This window comes from Chroicocephalus ridibundus, chromosome 1 (assembly GCF_963924245.1).
Source record: "Chroicocephalus ridibundus chromosome 1, bChrRid1.1, whole genome shotgun sequence".
Taxonomy (NCBI): domain Eukaryota; kingdom Metazoa; phylum Chordata; class Aves; order Charadriiformes; family Laridae; genus Chroicocephalus; species Chroicocephalus ridibundus.
In genome coordinates this window covers 45,567,193-45,594,773 of record NC_086284.1, presented here as the reverse complement: position 1 = coordinate 45,594,773, position 27,581 = coordinate 45,567,193, and the positions used below count along the sequence as shown (strand labels likewise).

General features: G+C 37.7%; 1 protein-coding gene across 1 annotated transcript in view; it reads left to right on the top strand.

Moving 5' to 3' along the window:
• The window catches only part of KLHL1 (kelch like family member 1), a 240,794-nt gene that overhangs the window by 126,809 nt on the left and 86,404 nt on the right, over positions 1-27,581 (top strand). Inside the window, exon 5 of the mRNA XM_063335376.1 lies at positions 13,294-13,506. Coding sequence (XP_063191446.1) covers positions 13,294-13,506 — 213 coding nt within the window. The remainder of the gene's footprint in view (positions 1-13,293; positions 13,507-27,581) is intronic.

Below are 27,581 nucleotides of genomic sequence, written 5' to 3'. Positions count from 1 at the left end.
AAAAATACAGATGATTTTTTTAAGTGGTGGATTTTAAAAAGCGTAGAATGGTAATGAATTATGTGAGAACTTGAACACAAGCTAGTAAAAAAACAACCCCTAAAGAACCAACAGCAAGACAGCCTCCTCCCCTTCCCAATAGAGAACTGATGCTAAGGAATTACTGCATATTATAGTTAGTTGACAGCATGAGATTATTTGATGGTAACATGCAGTCTTGGAGAGAGTGAAACATAATGTCTGTTCCTTCCAAATTTGTAATTTCCAAAGCACCAATAAAACAAGAGTAACTGCCAGTTTAATCAATATTATGTGCAGGATGACAAATGTTTTACAATTTCACTTCAGTCTGAAATTTCTCTTTTGGGATTCACGGAGTAAGTTAATATATTTTCAGCATTCATTTAACATGTTTTTTAAGTGTTCTATCAAAGACAACCACTTAATGTGACACGTTTGCAGAAGCCTTGTATCTTGACAAACCACTTAAGATCTAAATAGAGTGGTTATTTTACATTATAATATATACCATTATTTTGTTGGTAGGAGTATGGAAATCACCATTGTTAATGATCAGACATCTCTGTGTGAATTATTCTATTTTCTGAAATACTGTGGAGTACAAAAAGTTTCTGTTATCTATGAGAGGAGTATGTGTGTCTATTTTAATTAACTCTGTACCATAACACTGTGTCTTTAGAATTAATCTGCATTTAATAAAGTGCTTGAAGGCTTTAAATGCTGTCAGAAAGAAATTACCATATGACTTACTTCAAACCTGCTTATGGAGTTGAAGCCTTTGTAAGTCCCCTTTACGTAGAGAGGTGGTTGTCTCTCAGAATCCTTTTTGTGTTCCAATGTTTTTCTAATTTGGAATATATTCTCTTCTTTTGTACTAATTAAGACTCTCAGGAATGCTGCAAATTATGCTGGATGTTAGTGGAAAGGTAGATTAGGGTCCAACAATGAAAAACAAAGTGTGTGAGAGAATGATTCAGTCACATGATTCAGGCATTTCCTGAACTTTATATTTTCTGTGTGATGGGCTATTTGTTTTCTAGAATGCTCTTTGAAGGTATACACGTTTTCAATACAGTGATTTGCTGTAAATTAATCAGAGATGCTAAAGTGTTCATGTTTCTGCTGTATTTTCTAAAATAATTGGTTTCAGTTAAAATGACTACTGAAATATGAACATAAACTACCATTTTTAAATCTCCCCCACCTCAAGCAAAACTGTAACTAAAACATTCTCCAGCAATAGCATGTATCACATGTGACACAGAACACATATGCTTTGAGATAAGTAATGAAGACAGAAGAAACACTGTTGCAAATCTTTATAGTGTGGAAAGGAGAGTAATAGAACAAGGCATTTTTCCTCTATGATCATACAATTCCCCATGGTTCGTTAGATACATTTTCTTTTTAATGGCTACTTATTTTTAATTCAAGTTTGGAGTACAGGAATATGAGAAAAGATTTCACTCTAATGCTCTGACTGAGATTTCAATTGTCTTTTGGAATATTATCTTAATTACAGTATTTATTAATCATTTATGAAAGCTGAAGCTTTTTTTATAGACGTGATCTTGCACATGCCTTCAGCATTTGCTTTGTGCTGTATTCCATCAAATTTCACAGGCTAAGTAGGGTCAGGATAGGTCAGTGAATGATTATGAGATTACCAGTGAATTTGTAGGTGCTACCACAAGAAACAGTGTTAATGATTAAGTATCTTGTTTTCACTCCTGAATATTACAACATGGTGTTACAGGACACAGAACTGTGAATGACTTGTAAAAGAAAGGCCATAACCACTCAACTCCTTTGAGTTGTTAAAGACTCAAGAGAATATTTTGAGATTTTTAAGTTTTCGTGCTAACGATCTCATTAATCAGAGAGAGAAATTCATAATAAGAAACGGTATGTATGAGTGGAAGACAGACAAGTTCAAATGGGAAATTAGACACACATTTTAACGTTGAGGATGATTACTTATGAAAGCTACTGCAAAAGCAGCAAATTATCCATCTCCAGATATCTATGAGATGATGCCTTTATAGGAAGCAATCTTCAGTGGATCAGATGTTATTAGATTCAACAGAAGGGTAACCATGTTAAAACAAAACTGAAAGAGATTCCAAGGCAGTTCCCTGCTGTCCAGGGAAACCACCTCATGCAATCCCTTTTGTAAACTGCATCCTAAGTTATTACACTGGTTCTAACAGGCCTGTTCCCTTGCCCGCCCACTGGAAATCGGTTCTAGAGCTTGACAATTTAACAGGAAGAATTTTTTTTTTTCTGATTTCCAGCTTTCTTTTAATCAGATTTGATTTAGGTGAGCTTCCTGTTAGGCTTGTCACTCTCCATTTCCCTTGTTTTCCTTTTCTATGCCTGTAATCAGAGTAAACAAGACAGGGAGTCCTTTAGGACATAATAAGGTGTGTTTACATTGACATAAATGTTGAAAGGTTATACTTGTGTTTTTCTGCTTGCAAACTTGGTTTGCGATATGGTTCAAAGGCCAGATTACGCACCTCTGTGACTGAATACCAACATGCCCCCTAGCTGTGGATTCTGCATAGTGAGTGGAGTAAACTATGGCACAGTGGCTGAAATAATTCCTTATTGCTTTTAACAACCCACAGGCCTCGGCTCTAGCATACACCACAGTCATGCACAGCAAGTTACATTAAATCTTGAGACACACTTGTAACATTCACTGAACAATCCAACACCTAACAGTGCTGCTTCTAAGACTTCTCTAACACTAATTTTGTCTTTACTCATATTGCTTAAGATGCCATAAGCTGCAATTTCAACTCTTGGCTGCAGTCATGAGTGCTTCAACACGGTGTGCTACCAGGGCTAATTTGATCAATATGGGCTAGCACTTGCTGTACCTGCTACAGAATGTGTATGCGTGTATGTTCCCATCCTGAGGGAGTTTTAATCTATCCCTGGATAGAGTATTCCAGCAATGACCAGAAGAGGTGTGGAGTGTTGATGGGGCTTTTAGTGGAAGACATCCCTCTTCCCTAAGCTGGTTATTTTCCCCTGTTATTATGCTGCCCTTCATGATGTTGTAAGTGATGGTCCTTATGTCCTTCTGTCCTACAAAATGGTTCTGTTCCTCCTCCCTTGGGGTACCAGTTATGAAGTGGTTTATCTCCAGTGATGGCTCCAGTGGTTGCTTGAGCTTTTTTCATATAAGGAGAGACTGAGAGAGCTGTGACTCTTCAGCCTGGAGAAGAGAAAGCTCAAGGGGAATCTTGTCAATCTGTATAAATGCCTGATGGAAGGGACTGAAGATAAGGGTGGCAAACTCTTGTCAGTAGTGCCCAGTGACGGGACAAGAGGGAATGAACACAAACCCATGAAATTCTCTCAGAACATGAGAAAACACTTTTTTACTGTGAGGGTAGTCAAACAGTAGAATACACTGTGAAGAGAGGTTGTGGAGTGACCTTCTGTGGAGATATACAAAACCTAACTAGACATGGTCTTAGACAACCTGCCGTATCCGACCCTGCTTGAACAAGGGCATTGGAGTAGGTGATCTCAAGAGCTCCTTTCCAATCTAAATGATTCTGTGATTCTGTGACCTACACATTAGGGAGGCCACTGTAGCCAGACTGTAAATTGGATGATAGTGCTGGATTGAGACAGAAAATTTGTCCCAAAGCATAATTACAGGAGTGTGGTAGGGAAGAAAGAAAAGTCATGCTAGGAAAGTAAAAAAATGGGAGTGCCATGATGACTACTTCCCTGTAGTGTTACAATATAAGCACAGGAAATTGTCATTCTGTTATCCAGGTGAGAAGGGTTGCATTCCTGCTGTGCAAACAGCACAATTTAAAAAGTTGGACAGCTTGTATTTTCCATATTTGGGGACTGCTAAAGGTACATTTTATACAAGTAAAAGCAAAACAAGACAGTCGCCAGAGTCAGTACAAGTGTGTATCCACACTGTACGGTACTAGAGCAATGTGACAGTTTGTACTGTGCATCTCTATTTTTGCCACTTTTAGCCTTTTCAGTCCAAAATACCACCTCTGGATGATTTCATAGTGCTGAGCTCTTTTGTTATTTTCTTGAAATCATGCTGAGAACCCTTCCAATGACAAATATATCAATCTGTGCCAATTCAAGTCAGGGAACACAAACATTCCAGTTTTTTAGGTCCCCAAATTGTGCTCCCTGTTTCTATTAACTTTATTTTGGGAGCATAAACTAACATGAAAAAAGATCAAAAAAAAGGGAAAAAAATAACAGAAGTGGAATAATAAATAATAAGAGAACTGGTTTACAGGCTACTAGAGTTCTGTTTTTCGTAGCTACCGTGCTGGGAAGAGCATATTATGCATGCAATGGGACTTAGCACCCAGAGGTTCCAGGGTTTATGGGATACAGGATGTTCCAGAATAGTGTTGGAAGACTATTTCAGTCAGGGGGAGCAAGATGTGTAGATGTCCATTTAGCAAGTTTTGTCTGTTTTGTGGACAGGTTTAGGCTTCTTGGATCTTCTTGGATGTGAAGAAGAATATGTGCAGCATGTGTGAGCTGAGATCCTGCAGCAAAACAGGAAACAAACTTTAACCATTCTGACACAGTTAAGGAAACATTCAAGGTTAAGGCCCTCTAGCTTAAAAGTTTTAGCCAGTTTATTGTGATGAACTGGCATATCAGGAAACATCTATGATCAACTGGTTATAAACTACATTTAGATTGTGAAATCACAGAATGCTGAATGATATTGATGATGAATTAGACTATGATCTGGCTAATTCTGCAGAGTCATATCCTAAAAGCCAAAAATTTGGAAAAAAAAATTAAAAATTAAAAGTTGCAAGTAAAAAAGGAAATATTTAGATTGTGGTAGTATAATTTTGTCATCTAGAAGTCTCTATTAGGATTTCCTTTTATGCTGCGTAAGCTGGTATCCATAGTCACAGTCTCTTCTATCCTCAACTTGCTGCCTGCTCCCCAAAAAGCAGCATCTGCTGATATCTCTTCCCACTGACCAAGGTCAGAGGAGCATACACCTACACAAACTCTTTCCACCAGCTGCCTATCCTTTGAACACCCCAGCCTTTATATCCCTTTTGTAATGGTGACATCAGGCTGGCATCTGGTACTGGAAGAAACATGTAGGTCTTTGCACTACATAGGGCAGATGGAGCTCACTCTCAAATAAAATCTGGGATTTGGCTGGAGAACCAGACCATAAGCATATTAATAAGGGCTGTCCCTTTGTCTAACAGTTCAGGAATTTGAAAAGCCCATTCTCCTTAGCAAAGAAGACATATGATAGGACAGTTTAGGAAAGGGGTTGTATGATAGATAGAGATAGAGAAAACTGGGTGTACAAAACAAGAGGACTGAATTCCATGTAGCACAGCAGCAATAGAATCATGGAATCATAGAATGTGTTGGGTTGGAAGGGACCTTTAAAGGCCATCTAGTCCAACCCCCCTGCACTAAGCAGGGACATTTTTAACTAGATCAAATTGCTCAGAACCTCATCAAGCCTGGCCTTGAATGTCTCCAGGGCTGGGGCCTCCACCACCTCTGGGGGCAACCTGTTCCAGTGTCTCACCAGCCTCATTGTAAAGAACTTCTTCCTAATGTCTAATCTAAACCTACCCTGCTCTAATTTAACACCATTGCCCCTTGTCCTATCGCTACATGCCCTTGCAAACAGCCCCTCCTCAGCTTTCTTGTAGGCCCCCTTCAGGTACTGGAAGGCCTCCCTGGAGCCTTCTCTTCTCCAGGCTGAACAACCCCACCTCTCTCAGCCTGTCTTCACAGGAGAGGTGCTTCAGCCCTCGGATCATCTTCGTGGCCCTCCTCTGGACCCACTCCAATACGTCGATGTCCTTCTTGTGCTGAGGGTTCCAGAGCTAGACACAGTACTCCAGACTAATTACTCCAATAATTCCAGACTTATATAGTTTGGGGCTTCACCAAAATCAAAATTGGTTTTCAGGTCTTTAGCACTTCAGAAAGCATACTGTATGATTTAATATGGAAAGCCGATGCACTATTCATTTATGTAAATATTCTCGTGAAAAAATGGGTTATAAACTAAAAGCATTGTGGGCTTAAAATATTCATTGACACTAGTCATTTACTATTTAAGTGAAAGGATAGTGTATGGATACCTTTTTTTCAGCATTATTTTATGTGTTTCTCCTTTTCATACTGGAAAGTCCACAGCATCAAAATCAGTAAAACGTAAAAGTTCTTAAATAAGACCCCTACATCCAAAACCAAAAAAACCTGCTAAACATTTTACTGCCACAGCAACACTGATGTAACAGGTTCTAAACAGCACTCTCGGAACATGATGTTCTTTGTCAATGTATGAAATTATTTCATATTTTTTATAATACTGAAGATATTATTCTCAGATTCTTCCTCACTACTGATGCATGCTGATTTGTGAAATCAATGACATAAACATGAATGAGAACTAACTTTTGCAAGATAATTTGATTTCATGTGAAATAATGATCATTACAGGTCTTAATTTAAAAAAAAACCCTCAAATTAATTTGTATTGATAACATCATTATAAGGATATATGTAGTAGAATTCATTTTTGTTACATTCCATTTGGTAATAGTTGAATTTCATTAGAGCATTTATGTTCCTATGATGCACAATCTGCTAGACTCAGATACTCAGGTGCTTGCTTATCTACCTTTAAATACAGATAGGTTTTGTTTACATAACTCTACTGTGCTAGTACTTTGTGGTCATTTAATTCTAATCCTGTGTGCTGCTGAAAAGGTTTAAAAGTGAAACAGCTCTGCCATGGAAATGCTATGACCCCACAGCAATGGTTATTGCACGATCATTTTGGGAAAGTGGAAGGGCAACCAAGTGAGACATAGCTTTCTCCGAGTAGGTTCAAAGACTTTCATACTTTCTGCTGTAAGTTACCTTTTCTAATTTAAAAGCAAAAATCCACTACTCTACTTAATTAAAACACTACAATTCTTGCTGAAGGGAAAGGCTAAGTGAATGACCCATGCAGGAGAGGCATTAGTCACAGCCCAGCTGATCTTATGAAACTTATGAGATAGTGAAGACCAGATCTGCAAAGCTTCTTAAGTATCAGAGTCAAAAGTTACAGGTCCTGAAAACTCATAGACCTCTGTCACATAACCCTGGACATGCTTAAACGCTGAGTACCCTTATTCTTGAAATCATGGTTTCTCAGCCCGTGAGGACCTAAGCATTCCTGAAAGCACTTCGCTAGACCAAAACTGACTAACTCAGTTCCTATCTTGAACCTTAATTTCAGGAGAATTTAAAATTTATTTCATTTATGTAGAAAATTTTAACCAGTAGATAGCAGACATCTTTTGTATCCTGTTCCCTGAAGTGAAAAAATGAAGAACAATTATATTTTAAAAGAAAGGCAGATTTATTCCACAATAAGCGTATAATAAATTATTTCTTGTATGATAAAAAAGAAAGCCTACAGAGGGTGGAAGCAAGTAAGGGGAGGAATACAGAGAAATTGTTTGAGCAGCAAGGGATCAGGTTAGGAGAGCTGAAGGCCAGATAGAGTTAAATCTGGCCAGGGACATGAAGGGGAACAAGGAAAGCTTCGGTAGGTATGGCAGTGATAAAAAGGAGACTAGAGAAAGTGTGGTCACTCTCAGGAAGGAAATGGGAGACCTGGTTATCTGGGATATGGACAAGGCTGAGGTACTCAATGACATTTTTGCCTCAGTCTTCAGCAGCAAGTGCACTAGCCACACTGTCCAAGTTGCAGAAGGCAAAGGCAGGGACTGGGAGAATGAGGTACGACCCACTGTAGGAGAAGACCAGGTTCGAGACCATCTGAGGAACCTGAAGGTGCACAAGTCCATGGTACCTGATACGATACATTTGTGGGTCCTGAAGGAACTGGCAGATGAAGCTGCCAAGCCGCTATCCATCATATTTGAGAAGTCATAGCAGTTCGGTAAAGTTTCCACTGACTGGAAAAGGGTAAGCATAACCCCCATTATTAGAAAGGAAAAAAAGGAAGACCTGGGGAACTACAGGCTGGTCAGTCTCACCTCTGTTCCTGGAGATATCACGTAGCAGATCCACCTAGAAAATATGCTAAGGCACATAGAAAATAGAGAGGTTATTGGTAATGGCCAACACGGCTCCACTAAAAGCAAATCGTGCCTGACAAATTTGGTGGCCTTCTTTGATAGGGTTACAGCATTGATGAATAAGGGAAGAGCAACTGGCATCATATACCTAGACTTGTGCAAAGCATTTGACACTGTCCCACACAACATCCTTGTCTGTAAATTGGAGAGACATGGATTTGATGGATGGATAAGGAATTGGCTGGATGGTTGCCCTCAAAGAGTTGTGGTCAATGGCTCGATGTCCAAGTGGCAATCAGTGACATTCCTCAAGGGTCAGTACTGGGACCAGTGCCGATTAACATCTTTGTGGGCAACATGGACATAGTGGGATTGAGTGCACCCTCAGCAAGTTTGCTGATGACACAAGCTGTGTGGTGTGGTCAACACACTGGAGGGGAGGGATGGCATCCAGAGGAACCTGGACAGGCTTGAGAGGTGGGCCCGTGGAAATCACATGAAGTTCAACAATGCCAAGTGCAGCGTCCTGCACCTGGGTTGGGGCAATCCCAAGCTCAAATACAGGCTGGGTAGAGAATGGAATGAGAGCAGCCGTGAGGAGAAGGACTTGGGGGTGTTGGTGGATTAGAAACTCAACATGATGCAGCAATGTGTGCTTGCTGTCCAGAAAGCCAACCATATCCTGGACTGCATCAAAAGAAGCGTGGCCAGCAGGTCGAAGGACATGATTCTTCCCATCTAGTCCACTCTCGTGAGACCCCACCTGAAGTACGGTGTCCAGCTCTGAAGCCCCCAGCATAAGAAGGACATGGACCTGCTGGACTGAGTCCAGAGGAGGACCACGAAGATGATCAGAGGGCTGGAGCACCTCTTCTGAGGCTGAAAGAGTTGGGGTTGTTCAGTCTGGAGACCTTATAGCAGCCTTCCAGTACCTCAAGTAGGCCTACAGGAGAGATGAGTGGGACTATTTATCAGGGAGTGTAGTGATAGGACAAAAGGTAACGATTTTCAACTGAAAGAGGATAGATTTAGATTAGATATTAGGAAGAAATTCTTTACTGTGAGGATGGAGAGACACTGGAACAGGTTGCCTGGAGAAGTTGTAGACACCCCATCCCTGGAAGTGTTCAAGGACAGATTGTATGGGGCTTTGAGTAACCTGGTCTAGTGGGAGGTGTCCCTGCACATGGCAGTGGAGTTGGAACGAGATGGTCTTTAAGGTCCATTCCAATCCAAACCATTCTATGATTCTGTGATAAAACAGCAAGCCTTTGAAATACGCTTTGCTGCTGCAAATGAAATGAATCTCAAGAAATTAAAATGTGATCTAGGAATTTCTAAACTCTCAATAGTCAAATTTGGAAATGCTAAATAATTGAAGGAGAAAGTTTTTATCTCTGAAGATCAAGAACGTGGATTTTATTGCTGTTTTATGTATATAAAATATATATAAATATGCCATTTAAATGGGTGTATATATACAGGAGTTACAGTTATATAAAGAGTTTTCATTAAATAGCATTTTCTACAATACTCATCCCTGAGTAAAATGAAACTAATGTAAGTCCATATGTTTATAATAACAGGTTTGAGCTCGTATATTTTGTCTGAAAACCTACATTCACTCAGTAGTAAATCAGGACAGAGGCTAAATCAGGACAGAGGATAAGTTCTCCTTAAGTTTATATCCAAATGAAAAGACAATTAAAAATTTTAAAAAATCTTAATCAAACCTAAAATTATTATTCTGAATTTAGACCCCCTGCTCTGCATGTTATTCAAAATTAATTAAGTTCTGTGAGTTCATAAAACGCATTCCACCATCGCAATGTTCTCAATAACATTAGGTCTTTGGATTAATTTTCTATTGCAAAGTTTGATGCTAGTTCCTATTAAGAAGCAGAATTATTTTATTTTTTTTCATAATGGGATTTAATGTCATTTTAACCAACTTTAATTAAACTTTGGCTTATAAATCATTTTATTGAGAAACGCAATGAAATTTTCTGAGATTTATGGCTTTTTAATTAAAATGAATTAAGCCGACTTGTAGTTAAGTGCCTGCAAACTGCTTCCCTTACATTTCTAAGCTGTTGTATAGCTTTTAAACTTTATCAGGAGTCAATGGAATAAAACCTTAGGCCATAAAAATCTATTTTCTTAATGTACCTATTGGCAGCTAATAAAGCTATTTAAACAAAGAACCGAGTCATGTTTTGATCTACTTATCGGTTACGTAAAGATAACTTAACAGTATGGTTAATACAGACCAAGGCCATGTATGTACCTTGGATTGTCTGTTGTGTCAGCATCCCATTTTGGATCTGTTGTGGTTTAGGCCGGATTGGCCAATGACAAGATGTCAGATACTCTCACTCCAAGGAGAGGAGGAAGAGGGATAAAGAAATCTATGAGTTTAGAAGGAACTAAACAACTTTAATGAAATATTAATAATAAAATAAAAAGAAAATAATGAAATAAATGCAATATATGCAAAACCGTACCAAGTTCCCAGGATGATGTCACTGTCAGGCACTGGGGAAGTCCCAGATTGGACTCAGTGGTGGATGAGAACTGGATTCCGGATCTGGAGTCAGGAATGCACAGTATTGGGATCAAAGGCAGATGAACAGACAGGGTCCTCCTTGGCCATTCAGCCATTGAAGAAAGAGGGTTGACTCCTTTGATCTCTCAGCTTTTATACTGAGCATGAGGCAGATGGGGTGGATTACCCTGTTGGTCAGTTTTGAGTCACCTATCCTGTCCACTCCTCCTGTAGGTGGGATCCCTCTATGCTTTTTTTTCTCTGACCCTCCAATGGGGCAAATAATGAAGTGAGGTGACCTTGGTTGTTATAGCAATAAGTATAAACAAGATCCTCTTTGCATACCGTTCCTTGGCATTAACTATAAACATAGATCTTATTATTCTGAGAATGAACCGTTTTCAGAGTGATAACAGAGTTAGAAGAGGCTTAGCTAAGAAGTAAAATTACTGAACAGAAAGTTGGTTCTGTTCTACCTCAAACTAGGACAGGGTGTATATGTAGAGTTTAAAAGTTACATGTAAAAGTATTAACATTCATAATGTGAATATTTTATGGACTGCATCCAGCTCTGCGGCCCTCAGCATAAGAAGGACATGGACCTGTTGGAGAGAGTCCACAGGAGGGCCATGAAGATGATCAGAGGGCTGGAGCACCTCTCCTGTGAGGACAGGCTGAGAGAGTTAGGGTTGTTCAACCTGGAGAAGAGAAGACTCCGGTGAGACGTTATAGCAGCCTTGCAGTATTTAAAGGGGGCCTACAGGAAAGATGGGGAGGGACTGTAGTGATAGGACGAGAGGTAATGGTTTTAAACTGAAAGAGGGTAGATTTAGATTGGATATTTGGAAGAAATTCTTTACTGACAAGGTGGTGAGGTGCTGGAACATGTTGCCCAGAGAAGCTGTGGATGACCCATCCCTCAAAGTGTTCAAGGACAGGTTGGATGGAGCTTTGAGCAGCCTGGTCTAGTGGGAGGTGTCCCTGCCCGTGGCAGGGGGGTTGGAATTAAATGATCTTCCAACTTTATCCGTTGTATGCTTCTATGATTCATAATAATAAGCATCACTTTCAGCTTTAGCTAATTTATTCTATTTGCACGTATGTATTTGATGGGTAATTACATTACACATTTCAATGAACTTCTGTCTGTCATGATTTTGTCCCTCCTATGTCTGCCTTGTTTATCTCTCCTACCTTACATAAAATTCTATGCAGTTAGTTTTTAACAGATTCTTTTAATCAGTAACTTTCAAAAAATACAATGTTGGGGAATTAAAATAATAATATCCTTGTGCTGCATGGAGCTGGGGGAGGAAAACATGTGACTTATTACTCATTATACATGAGCATAACTCTGGTGTTTTAAGTCTTCCACCATTTTTTCCTGTATCAGTTATATTGTCTCAGTAATACTGTGTTCTCTTTCAGATCTTGATGAGCATTTAGTCTTTCCCCTTACCCAGACTCAAACAAACAATTACAGACAGCATTAATTTGAATTTTGATACACTAAGAATTGAACTGAGTGGGTGTAGCAGTTGAATTATCCACTTCCTTCAATTTTTATGTTCTTACACTTAAGTCCTTGACTAATGTTTTGTCATTCTTTCCGTGCTTCTCATCTTACTCTCACGAAGTCTATCCAAAATATCATTATTATCTTTTATGTATCAGATATTTTAACTTCTCCCTCCAACATTTTTTACGTTTTTTAGTGTCAAAAATTAGATTTTTTCCAGGAGGAGGGTCTTCTGCCTCCTGTCTATACCTACTTCATTTTCTTCTTACAGTTGTCTATGAATCAAGAATATAAGAACACATTTGCAATTTCTCTAGAGAGATCAAGCAGCCTAAAAGAGATATTTGGAGAAAGATATCCTGCAAAACAGTGCTTCTGTTGTGTCTTGTTAATGTAGGATAGGTAGTTCGGAGAGCGGTTAAGTCAGTTCTTAGCAGTTAGTCAACTAAATGAAACATTTTTCTTCAGTTTATATAGTTTATATGTTTTTATATAGCTCATATAGATTTTGTTTAGTTTTTATAATGATTCCTATATATATTATAAATTTCAATACTGTGAGATTTTAATTGCTATGTACATTTTGCATATTAGCTAGATATTAACAATCTGTTCTAAACAAGTTCAAGAAATAACGCTAAGTTCATGGTGTTGATCTTCCTTTCAGCCTTTTCATATGTAAGGACAGCCATTATCTGTATATTGATAATTAACTGTATATGACTGACAAGTTATTTAAGAAAGGATCGAATAGTGAAAAAATACAGGAAAATGTAGTATGTGCATGTGAATATTTACAATGTTTGGAATGTGCTCAATTACAACTGAGTTTATAAAAATTTCAAACATTACGCAGACCTGCCCTAGCCTTTACTAATTCTGTCAATTTTTAATTACAATAATCTTCATATTGTTTTCTGAATATATTCGTATGTGAATTGCAGCTATAACTGTTTAGTTTTAGTTATCTTTGGTTTGTTTTTCTCATGAGCTGTAAGAGGGCTGGGTATGGCAGATATTGACTAATCCTATGGGTTTATTAGCTTTAACAGCTGCTTTTATTTTCTTCCAGTATTACTGAATCTGAAATGCTTTCTTCTTCTCAGGAGAATATAATGGAAGTTATAAGAAATCAAGAATTTTTACTTCTACCAGCTGAAGAACTCCATAAACTTCTTGCCAGTGATGATGTGAATGTTCCTGATGAAGAGACTATTTTCCATGCCTTAATGATGTGGGTGAAGTATGATATGCAGAGGCGATGCAGTGACTTAAGTATGCTACTTGCTTATATCAGATTACCACTGCTTCCACCGCAGGTATTTTTAAAATTATTATTTTATTTGTAATGCTAATACTACTACTAATAATGTCACTGTTACTGTGAAAACTCTCATCAGTTTATAATCTGCAACTGCTGAATACTCTGGGTGCTAAAAAGCAAAACTGTTCAGAATTAGAAAAAATCAATGGCAGCCCTTCATCCAGAGTGACCTCAATAAGCTTGAGGATTGGGTAAACAGATACCCAAGAAGCGCAGAGTTGTGAAACTGAAAAGGAGTAACCGCAGATATCATAACATGTCCTTAGGGACAAGCACAATAGTAAATATTCTCAGAAAAAACCCTGGGGTTCATGACAGAGCCAAGAGCATGAATGAGGAAAACTGCATATTGGTCTACATAAGGAAAAATTCTGTCAGCAGGCCACGTGAAGTTATTATTCCCATAATACCTGGTGCTGCTAAGGCTAATTGGAAGCAATCTTCCAATTTTGCGCTCCACAATTCAAAAGGCATAGGTAGAAATTGGAGAAGGTCCAGTGATGGGCTACCAAGATGGTATATCAGCTAGGAGAGAAGAGACTGAGAAAGTGGACTTATTTAGTCTGGTGAAGAGGATGCTAAGTGATGACCTAATAGCAACCTAAGATTTCTTAAAGGGAAGACCATGGAACCAAATTCTTCTTGGGAGCACCACAAAATGTAAGAAGGGGCAAGCACCGCAAGGTGTAGCATGGGCAGTTCAGGTTGGACATTGGCAGGGGTGGTGAGGGGAAACGCTTGGAAAGCAGTGAACAACTTCAGCAAGTTTTTCAGAGGCTAAGTAATCTTCTTCATTGAAGGTTTTCCTGAATTAGGTAGACCAGGTGATCACCAAATCCAGTGTTGGCATTAGCCCTGATTTGAGTGAGAGACTGAACTAGTTGACTGCTGGAGGTCCTTTGAAGCTGGCTTCCTATGAATGCTTCTATGATTCTGTGATTCAGGCTTCAGTTCCACCTTTTTTCCAGAGAAGTAAATAGTAATTGTCTTCTGTTTAGTACCTCCAGATAATAATGCTTCTTTCAGCTAGCGTACTGGGTCTGGCTGGGGTGGAGTTAACTTTCTTCATGACAGCCTGTATGATGCTGTGCTTTGGACTTGTGACTAAAACAGTGTTGGTGACACATTGATGATTTGGCTATTGCTCAGCAGTGCTTACACAGCATCAAGGCTTCCCCTCTTCCCTATCCAAAAGCCAGTAGGTCAGCAGTGGGCAAGAGGTTGGGAGGAGACACAGCTGACCCCAGCTGACTAAAGGTATATTCCATACTGTATGACATTGTGCTAAGCAATAAAAAGATCAGGAAAAAGAGGAGGAAGTGGGAGGACAATTGTGGTTTTGGTTATAGTTTGTCTTCCCAAGCAACTGTTATATGTACTGAGGCCCTGTTTACCAGGACATGGCTGGACATCTGTCTGCCAATGGAATTAGTGAATTCATTCCTCTTTTTGCTTTGCTTGTGCGCGCAGCTTTTTTTCCCCCTATTAAACTACCTTTATCTCGATCCATGAATCTTCTCACCTTCTTTTTATTTTATCCCCATCCCACAGGAGAGGGGAGTGAGTGAGAGGCAGGTTGGGTGTTCGGCTGCTGGCCAGGGTCAACCCATCACAGTCCTTTTTGCCACCCAACGCTGGGCACCAAAAAGGACTGTTTATGGGGAAGGTCACAACACTGAGAATTGGGCAGTGATGAGTAAGGTCACAATCAGCTTCCACTTCAGTCTTTTTTTTTTTTTTTTGATGGTAAGTTTTAGATAATTCCATAATTGTACTAGCAATAATATTAGATGATATCAACAACTACAGGAGTTTCAACATAGGAAGCCAGAAACAGTGTTCTCACATATCTAAATCTCTTCATGTTCATTTGAGCATATTTACTGTTCCTTAAGGAATCCTCAAATCCTGAGCTGAGGGTCCAATGAATAAACAAGGGAGTCACTGATACAGCAAAAGATATCGTTAAGCTATTTGTTCTCTGTCTGAGTCTGCAAATTTATTTCCTTCAAACCATGAAAGAAAAGAGACAAAAATTATATGACAATGGCAAATACTTTTGGTTTTGAATTCCAGTTGCTATTCTGGATATTAACCTTCCAGAGTGACTCTGGCCTAAATCCATGTTTTAATCTCCTTAAAAAAATCAAGTAAATACCAATACTGGAATCCTCATACGACATCCTGAGGTTCCTTCATATTGGGTGTATGACACTGCAAACTAAAAAGAAAAACAGGGGGAGATCTCAAACACGAGATCTTGGACACCCTTATTGCTCAGTTGTTAACTCAGTCCCCGGCTCTGGTTTGAACCACTCCAGTTAGCTCTCTGACAGACAAATATGCTGTAGGGGATTGTAGCACTAATCCAACTGGTGCTACTCAGTGGTTTCTTGCCACGTTTTCTTTAACAGTATAAGCGTAGCATATGATTCTCTGACATGCTTAAGTAGTTATGCTGTTCAAGCTAATATTTTGAAGAATATGGGTAGAAAGATGAGGTAGACTAAGAGTGGCAGCCCACTACGTGACCAGATACTGGTATTGTAACGTCTATGATGTACAAAGAATATACCTACTCTGAAATGGATCAAGAAAAGAATGCTAGGAAGGAGATGATTAAAACAAGAACTATCATAAATCATGATGCTAAGATTTACAGGCACATTGTGTCATACTGAGATCTCAGAGGGTTGGGTGTTGTTTTTTTTTTTTTGTTTTACTTCCCAAAATAAAATGTGATACAAAGGGAAGAGTAAAATATGACAAAGTTAAAAGTCCTGATGGGATGTAGGGCCCTGGTGGGATGCATCCTCAAGTGCCGAGGGAGCTGGCTGATATTATTGCGAAGCCACTCTCCATTATCTTTGAAAGGTCGTGGAGAACAAGAGAAGTGTCTGAGGACTGGAGGAAAGCTAATGTCATGCCAGAGTTCAAAAAGGGCAAGAAGGAGGACCCAGGAAACTACAGACTGGTCAGCCTCACCTCTGTCCCTGGAAAGTTGATAGAACGGCTGGTTCTGGATGTCATCTCTCAGCATGTAGAAGAAAAAAAGGTCATCAGGAGTGGTCAGCATAGAATCACCAAGGGGAAATCATGCTTCACCAATCTGACAGCTCTGATGATAGCCTTCTAAGATGGAATGACTGGCTGAGTGGATGAGGGGAGAGCAGTGGTCATTGCCTACCTTGAATTCAGCAGGGCTTTTGACACCGTCTCCCATAACATCTTCATAGGTAAACTTAGGAAGTGTGGGTTAGATAAGCAGACAGTGAAGTGGTTTGGGGACTGGCTGAATGACAAAGCCATTTCCATAAGGAGAGACTTCTTTACTTTGAAGGTGACAGAGCACTGGAACAGGTGCCCAGAGAGGCTGTGGAGTCTCCTTCTCTGGTGATATTCAAAACCCACCTGGGTGCATTCCTGTCCAGCCTGCTCTAAGTGAACCTGCTTTGACAGGGGAGTTGGACTAGATGATCTCCAAAGGTCCGTTCAACCCCTACAATTCTGTGATTCTGTGATTCTGTGATTCTGTTTCTTTCTCAGAAATGTGAGCTGTTTATTTTTCAACATGTATGCCAGTTCAGAAGCTAGCACCCAATACTGTACATTACTGCAGTCTTTAAAGTGTTTTCTTTAAATCTGCCAAGCACTTAGAAAAGGTAACTTAAACCGTTCACACACCAGCCTCACCTCTAGCTCTTATTGTGCAGAAAGAGATCATGCAGGCTTTGTTGGTTACTGGTCTCTGCCCTAGTTCTTAGTAATAGTTTTCTTTATAATTAACATGTGCAAGTTCTACCACTACAGAGTTAAATGAAGCTGTTGACATAAGTCAGACAAAAGGAATACAACTTTTTTTTCCTGTGAATTGTTGAAGATGGTGAAAAATAGATGCAAGATTAAAAAGATTACTTTCCTTTACAATAGCCGTATGTAAAATATCAGGTAATGTATGTGTGTGTGTATGGTATGTAACGGTCTCATTCTTATCTAGACTCCCTTTCCCATGAAAGGTTGGACCAGATCTTTCAAAGTCACTTCCAACCTGTGCTGTTCTATGATTCTATGGTATATAAAATACCACCTGAAATAATGTAGAGCCAAGATTTCAAACTACTTTTATGTTCGGAAGCTTCTAATCCTGCTACAAATTCTAAATGTATGGCTTATAAATTTAGCTCCATTCCTCCAATCAATAGGGATTTTACTTCATCCAGGTATCACATACTTTGCTTACTTCTGCACTGCTAATTGCATGTAAACCCGTGATCCCAACATGACCAAGCTGAGTGTTGTACCTCTTTATTCATAGTGTTAAAGGCTGTATAGTTGAGTATCTATGTCCGTACTCCACAATACCTGCTTTGGGCTTTCCTCTGTGTCTCTGTTGCCCTAACACATAAAGATACCCTGAGACACTGCCACCAGCACTAATGACCCATTTATGCAACTGAATTGTGTCCACTTTGTTATATGCCATTCCCATGAGAATATCCTGGATACCTTAAATTATCTTGAGGTATCACTATGTTTAGCAACCGAATTAAATCATAGATTTAATGCCTATTATAGATAAGCATCGGAAATGTAGACACGTATCACCTGTATCTCACATCATTCACACCTACCTATGAACTCCTAAAACAGTTGTGTTAACCTCAAACTTAATTCCATTGTGTATCTTTTAGAAAGTTTCTCATAAAACTTCTTTCTTCGGATTCAAGTTCAACTTTTAGAGAGAACACATTTCTTTCTGAAGGAAAAGAGGCAGGTGACCACAACAGTTTCAAACCTGTTTTTAAGGAGCTTCATGGCATATACTTCTGGCAATTCTCTGTATTTTTTGGTCAATTTAATCTGAAAATTAACCCTTAGGCACTGGTGCGTGTCTATAATTGAGTACTGCATCATATAAATGTTTGTTATAATGCTAAAAAAGTATTTAAAAATTATTTCCAAATTAAAATTAAGTTTCAACAGAAAATTATTGAGAGCTGGAGGAGAAAATTTACTTTTTATTACAAAAAGGTGAAATTATTCCTGCTACAGTTTATACTTAAGTGTAAATCAAATAAAACAGTCTGTCATTTTCATTACACTGAAAATTAACTGAAGAGCTCTCTGGAGAGAAGCCAGGTCAAAATTAAAACCTAATCATTGGACCTTTGAGAAAAAAAGATTTGGGTTCCTTACTTTTAAATTCACTTAAAAAGATGAAAAGATGAAGTCATAGATTGTAAACACTATTAACAGATTGGAAAGATTGTACTGAGATCCTCTTAAAATGAAGGCTTAAATTTATAGCCTGAGTTTTTACGATACCTCATTTCACTTTCAAGGTGCAGTAATTATATTAGCAGTGTAGTCAGACTTGAGTAATAGGATATCAAACAATGTAATTCAAAATTCAATAGAAGAATTCAGGAGAAGCCAATCTGTATTAACACATTAAAAAGAAAGTATCATGAAGCTGAAAATGAAATAATGGAACCTGCAGTGTTGCCATAGAACTTTAGTTTAATTTTGCTCCTTTGTTTTGCCTGAAACCATCTGCTAAACTTAAACAGTTCACATTTCTTCATTCAAGTCAAACTAGAAAAATTGTTGGCTTGACCAATGTAAGAAATTATTTCACATTAGAATAGGTAAGATTTAGTTATGTCCTTTCAATAGGTGTTACAAATATTTTGTGTTGATCTGTACAGAAAAAAGTTTTTAATTTATGTTATGCATCTGAAGGAAAACAGTATAGAAGAGTTTATATCACGGGATTCCTCTTATCTTTCTCTCCTCCTTTCCCAAAACAGAATGGTTTCTTCCATGCTTCACCCATTCCCTGACTCAACCTGTACCTGGAACCATTCAATGCAATTCAGCAGCATGTTTGACCCTCTGTCTAACCCTATTTTGATTACTAGTGATAATCACCTTTGCTAAGATAAAAAGCTTGGTTTTGCTGGTTGTCTGTACACAGTGTAATGTATCTGTTGATGTTGAGGCTACAGCATGAGCCAAGAACCTGTGCAGCTTCTATTGGGCAAAACATTAATTTTATGGTGTTTCTTAAGAGTGTGAGGAGTTGCTAATGACAGTGCTGAAGGAATTTCCAAGCCCAAGTTAGGAGTTAACACATTATGCTAAGTGCCTCAAATAGCATGACTAGTAAAGAATGAGGATGCTATACTTAGGTTTTAATGTTTCTCTGCAAAGATGTGCATGATAAAAAAAGCACAAATATTTACTTGCAGAAATGGTTAAGTTAAAGATAACTTGTACTCCACCGGTGTTCCGTGTTTATGACAGGTTTTTTTATGTCCTGTGTTCTGATGTTCTTGCAGCTGCTTGTAATACTAGATCATTGGTTAACTATGAAAGCTAAAAAAAAGCATAGGGTAAAGGATAGATATTATTGCCTTTCTCTCTGCCACACTTTTAATAATATCACTTTCAGAGGCTTACAAATAACATCAGCAGGATAATGCATAGTCTTTGAGTATTAAATACACTGTGGCTCAGATCTGGTGAAACTAATATAGGCATGTAAATTAGATTTCTTGTCCAGGGGCAGAAACAATCCAGTCCTTATAAAGTGAAGTACTTAAATACCCTGTAAGTCACTGGAGGGAAAGTGAACTGATCCACCTGGGTTCTGTTCTTATTTATGCAGAGATATTGTAGGGTACCTGTAGGAAATGCTAAGCCTCTAAATCCCCTCAGAATGCACACGTAACTTCTGTCTGTACATCATTTTAAAAGTGTATGTGAATTTGCATATAATAATCATGTAGAAACCCTTTTAATCCCAGCTTGGATAATTGACGTTGTGAAGCAAACTTGTAAATTCCTTCCACAGCTCAGCTGGCATTTTGGCAGAGCTATTTCTCTGTACTACTAAAACACCAATTAACAAGGCAGTCATCAGGCTGAGGTTCATCAAGTTCTGACCTTTTCAATATATATTGGGCTAGATGAAACAACTGAAGGATCCTTTGCTAAGTAAAAATGGAGGGTGTCACTGTATGTCAGCCAATCTCTAACTTTCTCCTTCAAAGCAGTGAGACTGATAATATGAAGTGAAAACGTAGAGTTCTCTAGCCATCTCTAGCATCACTAAAGAAGTGCAGCTGATATGAATTCACACCTGACTAGAGTTCTAGGTTTTGTAGAGTGGTTTTCACCTACTGGTCTGGGGTAAGGGCTAAGTATGTGTGTATATCCAGTCATCCTCCACAACATTTTGTGAATTCTATCAATCATTTCTAAATTAATGGGATACCACAAGTTTATAACTTGCATCTGAAAGGACTAAAGGTATGATTCAGTTTCTTATTCACCTATATGTGTAGGCTTCTCCACATCAGCTAGATTCCTGACCTCCCACTGTAGGCAATGAAGATCCAGTGCAGTTCCCAGCACATAGGAACAAACCTGTGTGCTTTTGAGATTTGAGTGTTATCATGCTGCCTGGCTCCCAGCAGATTTTCTGGAAGCGTTCCCTCATAAATCCAATGCCATATTTACTGTCCCTCTGTGGATTCTTAGACACCATGTGGAATCTCAAATGGTGCTAAATGCTTGGGTTTATGCAAATGAAATAAGAAAGCAGTTGATTGGAATGTGAACTTGTATCAGAATAATATAAATTTGGGAATGTGAGGAAGTTTGACAATATTTTAATGTCAATGTAACAAAAATGAAATTTTTATGTAACTTCAAGTAAATAAAAATACACTAATTAAATCAAGAACTAATAACTTCTTAGTCCATAAAAAAGGAGGTTTCAGGCAAGCTTCTAGGATGATCTCCATATTATTCTATTAGCTTATCAACGTAGGAGAAATTTGGTCCTGAAATTTCACTTGTCTTTGAAATGGCAATTAGTTGATTATAGTCACTACAGGCAGAATATGCTCATATTTCTCTACTTTTCTTATACAGATCGTGCAGTAAAGCTAACTTTTTCTTTTTTTATAACAATTTGACTGGTTGAGGAGGTATCTTGTCAGCTGATATTTTTTCTGAAGAAAGATGTTATAGTTCAATGCACTGTGCAGATACGATCCAAAGGGATCTTTTTTTTGTCTTTTAGCTAATTCGAAAATTGTCCAAAAGTCCTATAAATATGGCTGGCATTTCTCGCACAAGCAAATGACAATGTGAAAATTTGTAAACGGGGAAAATGATAACCATTCAACACAGTTATGTGAGACATTAATTTCAAAATATGGTTTTCTATCAGTAAAATTTAGCAAATACCAGTAAATATCAGTCAAGTATCAGTAAAGGCTCTGAAGCTGTCATGAGGTGCTGTTCAAATAAAAAGTTGTTGCAACATAATGGTATAATACTGTTTCTTTATCTTACACACAGACAACTTACCTGACTTGTTATTCAGTATCTCATATATATTGAGCATATGGTTTGCTACTAAATGTGTTGGGGTAAATTTATTTAGTGGAAGAGTGGATCTTCACTAGGTAAATCAATTTGGAACATGATAATAAAATTGTTGGGAAATGATGATGAATAGAAAAAAAAACAAACCTTGCCTTTCTTTCTATTAATTCTGCATTGCCAAAGGTTCAGAACAATTTTGTGATAAAAATATTCTACTTGTGTTGCTCATTCTATGCAAAACATTTATTCACATAAATGTCCCCATTACAATGTATAGAGTGTGTCCATGTGAAAACATGTATTTTTTTGATAAATTAGATTATATTAACTGTTCAAATCAATGATAAGCTCTGGTCGTATAAATAAGAGCATATCTTTCCTTGACTTTCAAAACAGCACCATTTTCAGCACATACTTAAATGTGTAATACAGTTTTATTTGCATAAAATGATGTCTTCAGTTTTGAGATGTTTTGCCTGTTTTTTGTGTTTTTACAAGGTCATGATATTTATAGTCATTATTTGGCACCTTTCTATCTTTTTCTGTCTTAGTGACTGTCAGATTGTTGATTATATCAGATTGTAGCAGAAATTGCTCAATGCGTGTATGGCTATTCAGTCATCCTCTTTGGCAACATATTTTTAAGTTATTTCAATAAATTTTAACTGATTAGGATGCCAGGATATTATAACTCACATCTGAAAATCCTGTATGTTCAATGAAACCAGTGAAAGTAAATGCAGTGGGAGCGGATCAGATAACCGTGGAGTACCCCAGGTCATTTTCCAGTTCAAACTCTGGTTTACACTAATTTTTTTAATCACAGAAGTAAAGTCCATCATAATGGCTTGCATGGATCTCAGCAATGAAAATTAGCATAACTTTCAGCAAAGCTCCACTGTCATTTAGGAATCTACTTGATATGCTGAGATTTGCCAATGCGCTTAACAGCCAGCTGTTCATAGCAATTTTAATGAAAATAGATACGTGCTAAGCACTTTTGAAAGTCTACTAGGGTAGTTTGCGTTCCTAAAAAGAGCTGCAAGTTGCTGACCGCTTTCAGATATCTTGTTGTGAAAACATTTTCAGATACCTGTTTCCCTTAGATCAGTCCTGGCTGTGTTTTCATCTATGAGCACACAACATGACAATTGCCATCAGATTCAAACTGTACTGTGTACAATGAATGCTGTTGTTTCACTCTCCAGTAACACATTTTGCTCATGAGTGGCAATAATAGCAAAAATCCTGTGCTGCTGGATTTTTAAATGATTTTGTGGTGTTTATCATGTAGCAATGGAGTCTGTTTTGATTAATGAGGGCAGTCCAGGTGCGGCCCCACCAGTGCTTAGTAGAGGGGAAGAATCACCTCCCTTGACTGCCCAGGACACTGTTAGCCTTCTTTATGGCAAAGGCACATTGCTGGCTCCTGTTCAACTTAGCGTCCACCAGGACCCCAGGTTATTTTCTGCCAAGCTGCTTTTCCAGCTAGGTGGCCCCCAGCATATACTGTGTTTGAGGTTCTTCCTCTGTAGGTGCCGGACTTTGCATTTGTCCTTGTTGAACTTCATAAGGTTCCTGTCATCCCCTTTCTCCAGCCTGTTGAGGTTTCTCTGGATGGCAGCACAACCCTGCCAGTCACTATCAGCCACTCCTCCCAGTTTTGTGTCATTAGCAAACTTGCTGAGGCTGAACTCTGCCCCATCATCCAGATCAATAATGATTTCTGTAATTTAGCGTAGACATATCCAATCTAGTTTTAGAGTAACTAGCTTGTCAGGATAGTAACAGGGTGAGAGGTGACCCTTAAAAAAGATTAAACTGTCCTTCTATATGGCAAGTTTTACTGCTAGTTGTTTGTGTTCCATAGATCATGCCTCCAGCGGTCATGCAAACATAACTCATTGAAAGTAGTGAAGGCAAAGATCAATCACTACTTTCATCAATTGTTAACAACAGGTGGTTTTAAAAGCATTTAAAACATTGTTTTAAGAAGGAAGGAATGAAAAAGGGATTGCAAATGCTTAGTCTGGTACAATGGGATACCTTGAATGGTCTTCCTGGAAAAGAGGTCTAAGAGACGAGTTTGGATTCCCTGCCCTAGTATTAAGTCTCTATTTTTGCCTTCTAGTACTGTTTTCTGGATCCTTCCTTCTCCCTTAAACTGTTTCTGCATAATACAAAAAACACATAATCAGAAACATTTTCTTCTCTAGTTCTAGTTGAACCGTGAACATTTCAGAGATTATGTATGTACTAGAAGAATTATTCATATTAAATTTTTTTATCATTTATCCTTGAAATATACTGTATGGAAAAGATGTTTAAATAGGCAGTTCTCTTTCTATGTGAGGTTTTGTTATTAATCCTTTTTGCCTATTTTTAAGATCTGAAGATCGTATTTGAAACAGGAGAACATTATTCAGGGAAAAGATGCTTCTTTTGTATTCCATTTCTTTGTACTTATTCTCTTACAGGAGTTTTATCAAAATGACATCAATTTTAGTAGACTACAGTTAACTACAGTTAACTGGTAACTACAGTTAAAAATAAAATCCCTAGTAATTTTCAAATGTAAGTTATTACCTGTTATTGACTGAGTAACTTTTGCGTTCCATTTTTTGGCAGCAGTCATGCTTCTACCTAATCTTCTATCAATTTATCACTTTCAGAAGAAAAAAAAATAATAATTTGATTCAGAAGGGCTTCAAATAAAAATATCTGCCTTTGAACCAAAGGAGACCAGACAATAAGAATATTTTGTCATAGCCCAACCTTCTTGTTGCTTCTAGTGTTGGGGTATTTTTTTATGTTCTCTTTTTTTAATTTGATGTTTTTTGTTTGTCTTCCTTATGAATGCAATTTGACCTCTAGAACTTTTCTTATGTAGTATTTTAACACTATTGAGAAGTATGTATGTGTCTCAGAATTATGATACTACTTTTTTCCTCAAGGATTAGAGAAGAAAAAAACTCTAAGGTATTCTAAGGGAGATTCATTTCACCTAACTTCAGATATCTAGAAAGTAAACATCTAACACGTTAGATAGGTATTTATTTAAGGAGGGATTTATCTTGAAATAGGTTTTTTTTCTTCATTTACTGGAGAGAGAGCATAGCATGATGAATTTAAATGAAGATCTCTGCATCCATATAACTGTGTAGAAAGCTCGCGTCTTAAATTTTGCACTCCTTATTTCAACCACTATGTAAAATACATAGATTAATAAAATAGTTGTGAAAAGACATCCCTAGAGTGGAAGTGGGGGCGGGGTGGAGAGTAAAACAATTCCCGTTTTCCTAAACTGACTAACGTTTGAATCACTAACACATCAGTGTGATAAGTAAATTGATCAAATTAGTACCAGTTTCAAAGATAGACCCAGTAGTACTAGTAGTCCAACAAAAGCCAGAGTATGTGCTGAAAAAAGTGTGGGCATATTTACAAATTAAGTTAAAATCAAAGTTTGAACAGTGCCATAAAAGATAACAAGGGACCACTTATAGAAAATAATATTGAAGATTTTAATAAATGGGCTCATTAAATCATAAGCTTTGGGGAAGTGTTAATGTTGTGGAAGTGGTTTCAACAGCACAGTTTAATTACTTACCACAGATGCTGCCAATGAACGTTCCAATCCCGTTACTTAGTTTATCCAAGAGGGTGGGGGGGGAAAAAATCGGTTTCTTCATTTTTATATCAAATTTAAAGCCTCAGAGAATGTGTGTGTGTGTGTGTGATTGTTTGTTTATCTAATATATTCATTTTGGTAACTTAATGACAGGTTAAGGAAAACAACTTCAACTATGCTGTATTTATTTTGTTTTAGTTTGGGTTCGGTACCCTGATGTGGGGGAGGGAGAGGGAGGATTCAGGATTATAACTGAAGGGTGGAAAGCCAGTTTAAAGTTTCTTCTGAATATGGAATTACTTTTAATATGTGAGGAAAAAGTTGAAATTACAAGTCAATTAAACACTGAACATGTTTCCTCTGCCAGTGACTGTGATCACCAAAAATACCAGCTCAGTAGATGTCAGAGTTCAGTTATTAGACAGATAACACAATTAGATTTCTTCCCAAAATTCCAAGACTCTTAACTATTATTGCTGTGTGATTGATCTTTTGCAATATATTGTCACCTGCATGCATACACACATCACAGAGTTACAGACTAATGAAAGTCTGTTTTGTCTAAGCAGTAAATCTTACTGTAAATTATTTGTAATAGAAATGATTAGCCATATGTTTCAAGAAATAACTAGTCTAGAGTTTCTTAAAGAGCCTTAAGTCTGCTTCATCTGACTCCTGAGAAGAAAATAACCTTTCTCTGAGAGTACAGAAATATGACGGATTTAGTATAGTCTCTTTCTTCGTGATTCGGTTGAGCAGCTGGCTTGACTAACTGCCACACTATGAATAATTTAGTCCATGACCAACACAAATATTGAATTTCATATACTGAATATTTGTGTTACTACAGAAAAATGTTTGGAAATCATCTCTGAGCTAAAACAGGTTTACTGAAATCATTAATTAAACATGGATCAGAAAGAAAGAATTCCAAACAGATCCGGAATTTTCAATGAGTTGAAAGAACACGGTAGAAAAAAAACCAAAACAAGACATGCTAAATTAGAGAAATTATTAATTACAATTGTACTTCATTATTTTATTTCTAAGACAATATATTGAAACAATTTTTCTAAAAACAGATGAAAACTAGAAAAGATAAGTTAGGTACAAGCTTTTTCTTTTTTTTTTATTTCAATTTAAGGCCTCTAATTACAAAATAGTCAAGTGAGTAAAGCAGATAATTATGTTGCATTTAGCTCAATTCATTCAATTTCTAGCAAAACAAAAAGGTTTTTAAGTAATATAGCTAAGGTTCAGTGGATAAAATGAGATTTAGAAATGGAGTTTAAACTTCATCCCATACGTGATCATTATGACGTTTAGGAGTCTAGAAAAGATAACAACTTTTGTATTTTTTAAAATACTTAAAGGAGAGAGTGAGGGAATGTTTGCATAAAAATTGGGGGCAATAATTTTATGACTGCAATACATTTTTATTTTCCTATCAAAATATAGTAATTTAAAAGTAAGAGTTAAAAGTCATGATAAAATATGTTTGTAGGAAATATGCAATTATATGATTCCTCAAGATTCTTCTGCTATGCAAAATTAAGCAAATTGCTTATGTGCAAAACTGTCCCAATTTTCAAAATAATATATATTTTCTCATGTCTTTTTCTAAGCACTATTTTAAACTATAATGTAAATTTTAAAGGGTTTTTTTACTATATTGTTTTTCTCTGAATATAATTCTTAAGCTTGTAAATAATGCATACTTAATCACAGAATCATAGAATGTGTTGGGTTGGAAGGTACCTTTAGAGGTCATCTAGTCCAACCCCCCTGCACTAAGCAGGGACATCTTTAACTAGATCAGGTTGCCCAGAGCCTCATCAAGCCTGGCCTTGAATGTCTCCAGGGATGGGGCCTCCACCACCTCTCTGGGCAACCTGTTCCAGTGTCTCACCAGCCTCATTGTAAAGAACTTCTTCCTAAAGTCTAATCTAAACATACCCTGCTCTAGTCTAGCACCATTGCCCCTCATCCTATCGCTACATGCCTTTGCAAACAGCTCCTCCCCAGCTTTCTTATAGTCC